Source organism: Rhinolophus hipposideros (assembly GCF_964194185.1).
Source record: "Rhinolophus hipposideros genome assembly, chromosome: 8".
NCBI lineage: Eukaryota > Metazoa > Chordata > Mammalia > Chiroptera > Rhinolophidae > Rhinolophus > Rhinolophus hipposideros.
Genome location: NC_138054.1, coordinates 44,152,733 through 44,165,637, shown reverse-complemented (window position 1 = coordinate 44,165,637; position 12,905 = coordinate 44,152,733). Strand labels below are relative to the sequence as shown.

The 12,905-nt window shown below is 32.6% G+C and overlaps 1 protein-coding gene across 3 annotated transcripts in view; it reads right to left on the bottom strand.

The window, feature by feature from the left end:
- ANKRD13C (ankyrin repeat domain 13C) overlaps positions 1 to 12,905 on the bottom strand; it is a 69,289-nt gene that overhangs the window by 36,945 nt on the left and 19,439 nt on the right. For all 3 annotated transcript variants that reach the window (XR_013993834.1, XM_081056896.1, XM_081056897.1), the window contains 3 exons: positions 5,266 to 5,351; positions 4,035 to 4,080; positions 2,247 to 2,313 (listed from right to left, as the gene is read on the bottom strand). Coding sequence is in view for 2 of the 3 variants with exons in the window: in XM_081056896.1 (XP_080913022.1) it covers positions 2,247 to 2,313; positions 4,035 to 4,080; positions 5,266 to 5,351 (199 nt within the window). In the remaining variant the exon portion in view is untranslated. The remainder of the gene's footprint in view (positions 1 to 2,246; positions 2,314 to 4,034; positions 4,081 to 5,265; positions 5,352 to 12,905) is intronic.

Genomic DNA, 12,905 nt, shown 5'->3' with positions numbered 1-12,905 from the left:
CCTGTTCCCTTTCCCCAATTAAATCTAAAAATAAAAATAAAAAAAATTAAAGAACAAAAAGCCAGTCAGTTTTTTAAAAAAAAGAATAAAAAATCATTTATACAAATGCAAAGATTTGAATAGAAAATATTTCTTTGAGATAAAAACTTGGAAAATGCCAAATAACAAACTTGAAAAAGGAAATAGACCCTTCTCTTGAGATAGGAAAAGCCTGAAATGAGGCCAAGTTTGCATTTCAGTCAGATAGATCACCTCAAAATTATTAATATTAATAGTGAAAATGTTTGTTAGTATCCCCAACAATAAAGTTGCTTACACTTTCCTCTTTCTACAAAAAATATTAATTTCTCCTTGACAACAGAGAAGATATTTTACATGATCAGAAGACTGTCATGAGATACAAGTAAACTTTAAAGATTCCTTTGAACATAGTTTAAAATTCAACTTTAAGTGATGTTTAAAAAAAAATAATCGTCTCATGACATTTAAATTAGAAAGTTTTTATTTAATGATAACAGATTTTTTTTAAAGTCAATTCTTGCCATCTATGCAAAAAACCTTTACCAAACATCCTAAAATCCAGCCATTCCATTAACGTGGTAAACTTCATTTGGTAATGAGAGCTCTATAACCTATCACATTTTTCCTTCATCCTCAGCTGCTAGTAAGTCCTAGGTTTGAGTGTCTTGCTAAATTATAGTAGCTTCTTCCCCTTAACCTACATCCTCTGACATAATTATTCTCCCATAGGTTCTTATTCTCATGTCGCTATTTTAACCATTTTGTGGTTTTATTTATTATCTATATTTATTATATAATACTCATCATATCATTTACTTTCAAAAGTCATATACAAATGTGAAACAATTTTTTAAAAGAGAAAGTTGCTCCTTTTTTCCTATTTCTAAAAGTCAAGCAAAATAAAACTTAACAGTTTTTAAAGTAACACATGAAGATCATACTATTCTCCCAAATTACCTACTACCTTTGGCAAGTGTCTATATTAAAAATTTTTACATTGAGGATGAATCATTTTTTGATGAATCCATAATATATTGCTAACAATGGGCTGCTGAATTAAATCTGTATCATTAACAAGTCCTTTCCTAGTTTCTTTTCTGTATTTTCCAAGGTTTCTATGAATTCAATGTGCATGAGCACTTTCATAATTAAAAACTGAGGTTATTTTTAAAAATCAAAAACTGAGCAACATATGCCTTAATCCAATTCTACTTCTTGAGAATAATTACCCTAGAATTACCTCCAATTTAGGTTATCTGTTCACTAGAATTCAACTATTACATAATGAATTTCATAAAGAGTTGATTTTTTTAAAATTCTGCCTTCTGACATGGTGAGAACTGAGAGGAAATCAGAGGTCCTAGCTCAGCTATTAGTCTGCAATATGCCCTTCTAAAAATCACTTTACTTCTCTGAACTTTCTCATTTACATATAAAACAAACGGTTTATATGAGTTAATCTTCAAGTCATTTCCAGTCCTAGACCCTTAATATCCAAATTAATACTCTGGAAATGTATAAAGAAATAAATATGTAACATTTTACATATATAATTTATAAATATTCTAATATATATAAAAGTTCGCATATTTTCTAGCATTATATATATAGCTTATATATACTTAATTTATAAATATACCTATATTAATATAAAGCTAAAGATATAAGGAATGATAAAAGTAAATTTCTGAATTGAGTAAAATAAATAGATTTCCCATCAGATCTAAATATCAATCTTAGTTTTAAAAGGAAACAGAAAAAAATTTTTAAATTAGCCTTAAAGAGCTCACTAGAATAGATAGATGATTGAAGAGAGAAAGGAATAGATACATGGATGATTAGATAGGAGAGGGGGAGGTACCAGGGAGATGGAGAAAAAAGGGTAAGAGTTATTAGATCTTCCTTATGTGTCCCTTATACACAAGGGCTACAGGATTAGGGAGATGACCATCTTAATTCTTCTTAGTATTACATCGTGATCTTCACTCTGTTTGCCTTTTAGATATTCTGTAGTTGAATAAGAATAATACCTTTGTTTTAGTCATGATTTTATGCCTTTGGTTCCTTATCTGTAGTATGTCTCAAATGAGATAAAATATTGTGAATATATTAATGCATGTTTAAGTTATAAAATACTACATCCAAATGTAGGCTATCACTACAGGGAAAAAAGCTTCCTCTAAATCTCAATTTTCTGTTACTCAGAAAAAATCAAATCACCTTACCTGATATTGATACCTTGTTTGTATATTTTACATGCATCAGAAGGCAGAATTCGGGAAAGTAAAGGCACTGTGTTTTTAAAAAGAAAAGGTATAAATTAACCACCTAAAGTTCTGAGACATTACAATTTTTTTATTAGAACAATGTAAACATTTTACTAATTCACCAACATTGCAATAATTTCCTTTAAAATAGTATTTTCCAATTAAAAAATATCCATAGCAATTTTAAACAATTTCAAATGTCCACTGTTTAATTTTATTTGCTGTATAGTTCACCACACTCCCCTAAACCCCCAATCACCCATCCCCACCAACACATACAAGAACAGCGGAGTTGATACAATGCTACTCTTGGGTACATATTGCAGGGTATTATTATACTCGTATGAGAAAACAATGCCCTATGGTAACTAAACCCTCCTGAACAGGTTAACTGTATGAACATGAATCCTATCTGATCCTTTAAATACAATGTGATTAAATAGTAGAAAGTAATGTGTATAACAAGAGACATTTTTAAAGCTAAATAATCTGATTTGAGCTGGAATCCCAAATATGTGACCTTGATTACTTAAACTCACTGTACCTCAGTTTCAAAATCTACAAAATGGAATCATACTTCAATAGTTGCATCATGAATTTGGTTATGCAACAATTATAACATGTTTATAACTATAGATACACACATGTACAATTTTAGGAGTGATTACACTCATTTCTATTTTTTCATGTAACTGAAATTTCATTTTTAAAATAGTTGAAAACATTATGCTCAGCAAGATAAATGGACTATTTCAGACTTTAAACCACTAACATTACTAAGAGAAGCAGTTAAAGAACCAATATGCTCAAGGGACAAGCTTAGCTTAAGATCACCAAGCAAGAACAAGGCGAAAAACAGGGTGGAAAAAATACATTCAGGCTTTACACCAATCTGATTTGGAGCTCTTTTATTATACACAGTTATCACAGACTTCTTTTTTTCTCAGTGGTCTAGTACATCAGGACTTCTGAATGACATATAAAGCATAAAGGCAAGGTTGGCCTATGATGGAGCCAAAATTGGCCTGGTAAGCTAGAATTATAGCAATTTTTAAAAGAACTGAATTTATTTAGGGATTAAAACTTTACTTTACAGATTAATATACTAATCAGCCATGCTAAACAGATGTTAAAGTAAATGAAATACTTCCTCATGAACTAATATGGTAAAATGCCTATGTGATGTTATGTAAAAATGACAAATTCTATAATGATATAATAGTATGATTCCATTAAAAAACACTAATGCTCAGGATATAAATATAAATATGTGTGTGTGCACGCGCACACACACACATATACATCTGCTAAGCATTAGAAAGGGTTTGAAAGTATTAGCCTGAAACATTAACAGTGGTTTCTATATTTGTCAATATATAATTTACTTTTATGACTTTATGATTTATTTTAAAATTATTTTAGAGATAAATAACACTGAACATTCAAATATGTTTATATCATAAAATTAATTCAAATCGAAACCTATATACAGCTTATATTACAAAATATTTTTAAACAAAATTTAGTTGTTTTGGTAGTTATTTAGTTAAAGTAAAGGTCACTGGGATCAAACTTCCCATTTAGACATGAAGGTTTTCACCCTAAGTGGACTCACATTTAAAATGGGGAAAACAGAAACTTTCCGTTATCAAATTTCTTATGTTAACATTTCCATATAATACTTAATTTTATACTTCCAATTCTTCATGTGTACATATTTTATAGTAGAACATAGCACACTCTTACCCCAGCTTTGAAAATCCCAGTGAAGTTCTAGATAAAAGTCACCTAGCTGAAAAATGAAATGTGAATAATTACTGAATGCACGTTAGTTAACAGCTCTTATATCAACTTAATATTTTGCTTTTAAAAACTTATCATTAAAGGTCTATAGACAAGAAAAGGAAAATTTCAATGTTCAGAGTTGGAGAAAAAAATAAGTTTATTACTAACAGTAAAATATTATAATAGCCCACCTTACTTATTACACTGATGTACAAAGGAAAATATGCACCACTGCAGATTTTATAAGAACATTTCAATTACATAAGAACATATCTGAAACAGATAAGCATTTAAATTTGCATAAATACATATTCCATTTCTCAGCATAACTTAAATAACAATAAGTATTATTATAAAAATAGTTAATATTTTGGAATGTGTTATAAAAATGAGTATAGCCTCATAATGGTCTGAAACAAAACAAAACAAAAAAAAAATCACCCAATGCAATAGAAATTCTTCTGTAAAGTGGTAACACAAACGTTTACTATATTTGAAATAATGTCATCACAGGAGAACTGTAAAGAAAATTTTTATTTCACAAATTAGAAGTTAAATACCAAAGACTATAACTGCTAAGGAAACTATTATGATAAAATATTCTCAAAATAAAATCTCTTGAGATCTAAAGAAAAAAAAGCATACCTAAGAGTAGACATAGTCATCATGATAGGTCTTTTTCCCACAGTCCTTTTAGGCATCAAAAATACAGAGGAAGAGAATATCAGAAAATAAACCTCTCTCTCTTTCTGTGCCAGCATACCCAGCTCTTACCATTATGAGAGACAGTAGAGAAAAAAAGAGTTTTGTTATATAAAGAAAATGTAAACTGCTCCTGCTAGGAGCAACAGCTTCAACTCTTTAGAGAATCTTCAAATCCAAAGAACAAAGGAAAATTATTGTCATTAATTATGACCTACCTCCATTTCTCTTAGAGCTCTCATCTAATTCATTGAAAGCAGTATTTCTTTATCTACCTTCAGAGTTCAAAGTAAATGGTGCTTCCCATAAGAATGTATTTATATATTATAATCATAGTATTTTGTTGTCACTATTGCTTAATTTAAGTAGGACGTTTTACCATTTCTTGACCCTTAATAACCAGTGAGAAATTAGACCATATTAAAAACAATGCTTAGAAGTACACAAAATTACTCTTTAGGTACAACGTCACCAAAGAAATATGGCCTACCTCTTTCAGGGCTTTTAATAATCGAGGTCGTTTTTCTTCAACACTTTCCCTGGATTGCTGCTTAAGCTTCCTTAAAAGAGCTGTAACTAAAGTTTAAATTAAAAAAAAAAAAAATTAAAATATCTATCACCATGCTAGAAAACACAACTGGCTAGAGAGACACTATGAACAAGCTAGTAAATAAGTTTAGTAAAACCATCATGATCCCAAGGAAAACTGAGATGATACTTCATTCAACATTAACTTATATTCACACTAGTTTTCCCAGTTTTTAATTATCAGTATGAATTTACTTGACTGAGTCAAGATTTACCAATCTCAGTCATGTGATGCAATGACCTAACATTGGTCTAAAAGATCTCAAAGACAGCAGATCTCAAAAATCTCATTGGATACTACTTTTCTAAAAACATAATTACCTGCATTTGTTACTAGGTGTACCTGTTATTTTTTTCACTAAACTTTGTATTCTCACACACTATTACTATAGGGGGAAAAAGTGAATGCCATTCTATCTGTGTAAATAACTTCTAACTCTAATAAAACTTGAAGACCTCCTTAGTGTTTTCTCAAGAGTTAAAAGAGATGGAGCTTTAAACACTATGCTAAGTGCAAAGCCTAGCTTTACTACTATTAGCTGTGTATAAACTTGGACAAGTTAATTTCCCCAAACTTAAATTTCTATTTTTCATTTGTCAAGTAAAAATAAAAAGTCATATATACTGTGTAGAGGTACTGTAAAGCCTCAACATAAATTGCTTACTACTGTGCCTACAATTAAGTAAATATAATTTTAATCTATTAGAATGCAGGTCTAAAATTGACTGGAAAAATCGGTCAGTCTCTAACAGTTACTGAAATAAGGGAAAACATTAGGCTTGAATGAAATAAGCCTAGCAAAGGATAAGAAAATGGAACAATGTGCAACTGAGAGAGAAAAATATGTATATATCAATACATGCTGACATTTCTCCTGGTCCTGACATACGTTTTCATACACACACACACACACACACACACACACACACACACGTACACATATACGTATGTATATGTATATATATACATACACACATATGTATATGTATATATTCATATACACCATTTTTTTCTATTTTACATTATGCATTCTTATAAATTATTTTAAGCCTTATGTGGAATATAGAAGAAGGTAAAAAAAAAGAGAGACAAAGAAAGAAAGAAAGAGAAGGAAAGAAAGAAAGGCACATAATAAACATATGTGCCAGACATTGTTCTAGGAGCCAGAGATACAAGGATGAATAAGATAACCTATTCATGACTTCAGTCCTCACAAAGGATACAGAGTAGGGAGCAGACAGTGAACAATTAATTAGAAGTGTGCTGAGCACAGCAAAGGAAAAGAGTAGACCACTTCAAAATGTATGAGAAGAAGTTACTCTACTCCAGGAGTTAAGGCTTCTCCCAGGAAGAAATATGAAGTTGAAACTCAAATTAAGAAGACTGCCAGTTCCTGACAAGAGTGAAAACCAACGTGGACTGCTGGCTATTTCTTTCCCTCCAAACTAACTTTCAATGTGCTACAGAAATAAGACGCAGGCTGACAGAATTCCTAAAACTGCCATAGCATACGCACACCATGACATAAATCTGTACCAACTATAAGTAACTCCTGGAAAGGCAGCTAGGTACCAGTGTGGATAAGAAACTAGAGGTGTCTAGATCAGTGGAAAGCAGGGAACCATGAGTGACCGTTAAGTTGGGAAAAGACCTTTATGTTGTATCCATCTCTCTCCCTAATACTGGCCTGTGCTGATCAAATGTTCACCAGGTTACCACTGTAGAGCAGAAAAGCAACATAATCTGAAATTGTATTAACTTTAAAGCGAAATAATTCTAAATAGTCTCTAACACGTAATTTAGCATTAGCTCACTGTTATGTAGCACAAAAACATTAGCAGAAATCAAACCAAAAAAGACAAACGTCACAAAGTTTTCACTAACAATTTATAATATTAGATTATCTATGTATCAATGTAATTTTCTATGCCCAGAAAATTTAACTGCTCAGTATAGGTTTTGCTGAAACTATTTCAATATAACATAAGCTAAATAATCAAAAACAAGTCATAGCAATTAAAAAATTTTCAAAATATGGCCATGTTTAACACCATTATAAATACATTCAAATTAATATTTCTAAATATGTACCATAAGAGCTGAGGAATTTGTTATCTTTTAAATTAGTAGTTGATTATTTGTTTCATGCGATATAAGTTATAAAAATAGGAGCACTGAATAATTATGGACATACAATTATATAAATAATTGGCAATGGAATACCATTCAGAATGTTTAATCTTTTACATTAAAATTTATTACTATATACCCAGTAAGTGATTTTCCTAGAAAATTCTGTTTATTGGCCTTCCCACTAGATTGTAAATTACTAAACAGCTGAAACCCTGTCTTGATTTTTCTATATCTTACTATACACATATGCTTTATAATAAGGATTCAGTAAATATTTACTGATTCTGAATAAAAGAATCCTTGAAAGTCACATAAGTCTCAGGGTGGGTCAGAAATCCAGGAGTCCATCTGGTCTACTGATTGGTTAGAAACATCAGAGAAAGTTCCTTCGGAGGAACTGCTGCAACTTTTAATTCACTCTCAATTTTTTAGAGCTGTACATTTTTATCGTTTTCTTGAAATAATTTCAAGATTAGTATAGTTTTTTGCTCTCATAAGGGTCTCTTGATGTTTGTCCAGAAAGGACAAATCATAATGAATAACAAAAAAGTGTACACACACAAACACACACACACACACTTAAACTACCAAATTTTATCTCACATTAAATCGTAAACCCAAATGTAACTTCACCATTAAACATTGCCCAAGGTGAGTCCACTCTGAATCTGCATAACCCTCTGAACACCACTTGCCCCAAGCTGAGCCCCAGTCCTACCCAACTCCCATACCACCTGAGACTCTTTCACTTGCTGAGCCTTAAGGACAGCTGGCAGGTGGCGGCACGCCTTGGGGTGTCTGGGCCTTTTGCTGAGCTGCCCCAACCCTGGTATTGGTGATGGACAGCCTTGGTTCACAGCGCAGCCTCTCCCACACACCTCCAGATCCACACAGGCATCAACCAACCACAGATAGCTTTATAGCTCCTACCAGGTAACCCCAGACCAGTCACAGGCAACAGCTGACCTTGGCCTGCACAGAAGCTCCTCCAAAGAGGCTCCAGAAACAGTACAGCTGGTAACCAGCTACAAACCACAATGGAACAACATGCAATTACTATGCAAGCAGTATATCCAAAAAGCGGTCTCATCAGGACCAGAGCCCGCTGGGGAGACGCTGTGGTCATGACCAATCCTCACAGCCAGTAAGCCTGAGGGCCAACCCCACCCACTGAAGTGCCAACAGTAATCAAAGCTCAATCACAACAGGAGGGCACAGACAACCCACACAAGGGACACTCCTGGAGTATCCAGCTCAGGTGGATTCATTACCAACCAGGAAGACTGCGCCGCTGGGCCCCACAGGACACCTACTACATAAGCCCACCCTGCCAAGACTGGGAGATGTAGCGGATCTACTGAATACATAGAAACAAACACTGAGAGGAAGCCAAAATGAGGGGGAAAAAACAAACAAAAAACAGGTCCCAAATAAAAGAATAGGAGAAAACTCCAGAAAAAGAACCAAATAAAATGAAGTTAAGCAATCTACCAGATACAGAGTTCAAAACATTGGTTACGAGGATGCTTAAGGAACTTCCTAAGATCTTCAACAAAAAGATAGTAAGCATAAAAAAGGACATAAAAACCATAAAAAGCAATCAGAAATGAAGAGTACATAACTGAAATGAAGAATGCACTAGAAGAAATCAACAGTAGATTAGATGAAGCAGAGGATCAAATCTGCAATTTAGTAGACAAGGAAGGAAGCATAAAACATCCAATTGGAAAAAAAGAAAAAAATCCAAAAAAATGAGGATAGTTTAAGGGGCCTCTGGGACAACATCAAGCATAACAACATTTGTATCATAGGGGTACCAGAAGAAGAAGAGAGAGAGCAAGAAATTAAAAACCTATTTGAAGAAATAATAACGGAAAACTTATCTAGCCTAGTGAAGGAAATAGACATACAAGCCCAGAAGCGCAGAGAGTCCCAAACAAGACAAACCCAAAGAGGCCCACACCAAGACACATCGTAATTAAACTGCCAAAGATTAAAGACAAAGAAAAAACCTCAAAAGAAACAAAGAAAAGTAGTCACCTACAAAGAAGCTCCTATAAGACAGCCAGCTGGTTTCTCAACTGCAGGCCAGAGGAGATTGGCAGGAATTATTCAAAGTGATGAAAAGTGAGGAATTACAACCAAAACTACTCTATCCAGCAAGGCTATCATTTGAAATTAAAGGAGAGATAAAGAGATTCCCAGACAAGACAAAGCTAAAAAAATTCATTACCACCAAACAAGTATTACAAGAAATGTTAAAGGGACTTCTTTAAGAAGAAGAAGGGGGGAAGAAAAAGAACATAAATATAAATAATAAAATGGCAATAATTACATACCTATCAACAATCACTGTAAATGTAAATGAATGAAATGTTCCAATCAAAAGACATAGGGTAGCTCAGTAATAAGAAACAAAACTGATACATATGCTGTCTACAAAAGACCCAGTTCTGATCAAAAGACACACACACCACAGACTAAAAGTAAAGGGATGAAAAAATATATTTCATGCAAATGGAAATAGAAAAAAAGTTGGGGTAGCAATCTTTATATCAGACAAAATAGACTTTAAAACAGGGCTATAAGAAGAGACAAAGAAAAAGATTTTATAATGATAAAGGGATCAGTCCAACAAGAGGATATAACCCTGGTAAACATTTATGTACCCTACATAGGAGCACCTAAAAACATAAAATAAATATTAACAGACATAAAAGCAGAGATTCACAGTAATACAGTCATAGTAGGAGACTTTAACCCCTCATTGACATCAATGGATAGATCTTCCAGACAGAAAATCAACAAGGAAACAGCAGCTTTAAATGACACACTAGATCAGATGGATTTAATTAATATTTTCAGAGCATGTCACCCCAAAGAGCTGAATATATATTCTTGTCAAGAGTATACAGAACATTTTCCACGACAGACAAATCTCAAATGTAGGCCACAAAACAAGTGTCAATAAACTTAAAAAGACTGAAATTATATCAAGCATCTTCTCTGACCACAATGATAAGACACTAAAAATTAATTACAAGAAAAAAAACTAAAAACACACAAACACCTGGTGGCTAAATAACATGCTACTAAACAATGAATGGGTTAACTGAGACCAAAGAAGAAATGAAAAGATACCTAATTTCCTAAAAGGGAAATTCATGGCAATACAGGCCTACCTCAAGAAACAAGGAAAATCTCGAATAAACAATCTAACCCTACACTTAAAGGAACTTGAAAAAGCATACCAAACAAAGCCCAAAGTGAGTAAAAGGAAGGAAATAATAAAGATAAGAGTGGAAATAAATAAAATAGAGTCTAAAAAACAATCCAGGATCAATGAAACAAAGAGTTGGTTCTTTGAAAAGATAAAATTGATAAACTTTTGAACCAGACTCATTAGGAAAAAAAAGAAAGAGCCAAATAAATAAAATCAGAAATGAAAGAAGTGACAACAAATAGAAATACAAAGGATAAGAAAATATTACGAGCAATTATATGGCAACAAATTGGAGAATATGGAAATGGATAATTTCCTAAAACATACGAGTATGACAAACCTACAGCTAACATTATACTCAATGGGGAAAAGCTAAGTGTTTTCCTTTAAATCAGGAACAAGACAAGGATGTCCACTTTCACCACTTTTATGTGACATAGTAATGGAAGCCACAACAGTCAGAAAAGAAAAATAAAAGGCATCCAAATTGGAACGAAAGAAGTAAAACTGTCATTAATTTGCAGATGACATGATATTATAGACAGAATCCAAAGATTCTACCGAAAAACTATTAAAACTGATAAATAAATTCAGTAAAGTGGCAGGATACAAAATTAATATTCAGAAATCAGTTCCATTTCTATACACCAATAAAGAATTAGCAGAAAGACAAATTTAAATATCTCATTTACAGCTGTATCAAAAAATAAATAAAATACCTAGGAATAAATTTAACCAAAGAGGTAAAAGACTTGTACTCAGAAAATTATAATACAATGAAGAAAGAAACTGAAGATACAAATAAATGGAAGCATACGCTATGCTCATGGAAAGAATTAACATCAATAAAATGTCCATACTATCCAAAGAAATGTAATTGTAAATTCAACTCAATCTCTATCAAAAAAATATCTATAGCATTTTCCACAAAACTAGAACAAGTGATCCTAAAATTTATATGGGACCATAAAATAGCCATAGCAAATTTGAGAAACGAGAACAAACTTGGAGATATCACAATACCTGATACCAAACTATACTACAAGGCTACAGTAATCAAAACAGCATGGTACTGGCATTAAAAACAGACACAGAGATCAATGGAACAGAACAGAGAGCCCAGAAATGAACCCACGCCTATACGTTCAAGTAATCTATGCCAAAGGAGGTTAGAATATACAATGAGGTAAAGACAGTCATTTGAATAAATTGTGCTGGGAAAACTGGACAGATACATGCAAAATAAATGAAACTAGACCACCTTCGCACACAATATTCAAGAACAAACTCAAAATGGATTAAAAATTTACATGTAAGACCCAAAACCATAAAACTCTTAGAAGAAAACAGAAAGTAAACTCTCTGACATTGATCTTAGCAATATTTTTTTCCTAATATATCTCCACTGGAAAAGGAAGAAAAAGAAAAAAATAACAAATGAGACTGCATCAAATGAAAAAGTTTTTTCACAGCAAAGGAAACCATCTAAAAAACGAAAAGACAATCAATCTCCCAACTGGGAGAAGATATTGGCCAATGTTCAATAAGGAGTTAATATCCATAATTTATAAAGAACTCACACAACTCAACACCAAAAAAACCTAACAATCCACTCAAAAAATGGGCAGAGGACATGAATAGACATTTCTCCAAAGAGGGCATACAGATGGCCAACAGACATATAAAAAGATGTTCAATGTCATTACTCATCAGAGAAATGCAAATTAAAACTACAATGAGATATCACCTCACACCTGTCAGAATGGCTATCACCAACAAACCAACAAACAACAAGCGTCAGCCATAATGTGAAGAAAAGGGAACCCTCGTGCATTGTTGGGATTGCAAATTGTTGCAGCCACTATGGAAAACAGTATGGAGGTTCCTCAAGAAATTAAAGATAAACTATCATATGACCCAGCAATTCCACTTTTTGATATTTATCTGAAGAAATCCAAATCACTAATTCAAAAAGATATATGCACCCCTATGTCCACTGTAGCACTGTTTACAATAGCCAAGATACAGAAGCAACCTAAGTGCCCATCATACATGACTGGATAAACAAATTGTGGTACATACATACGATGAATGTTACTCAGCCATAAAAAAGAATGAAATCTTACTATTTGTGACAACATGGATGGACCTGGAAGGTATTATGCTAAGTAAAATAAGTTACATA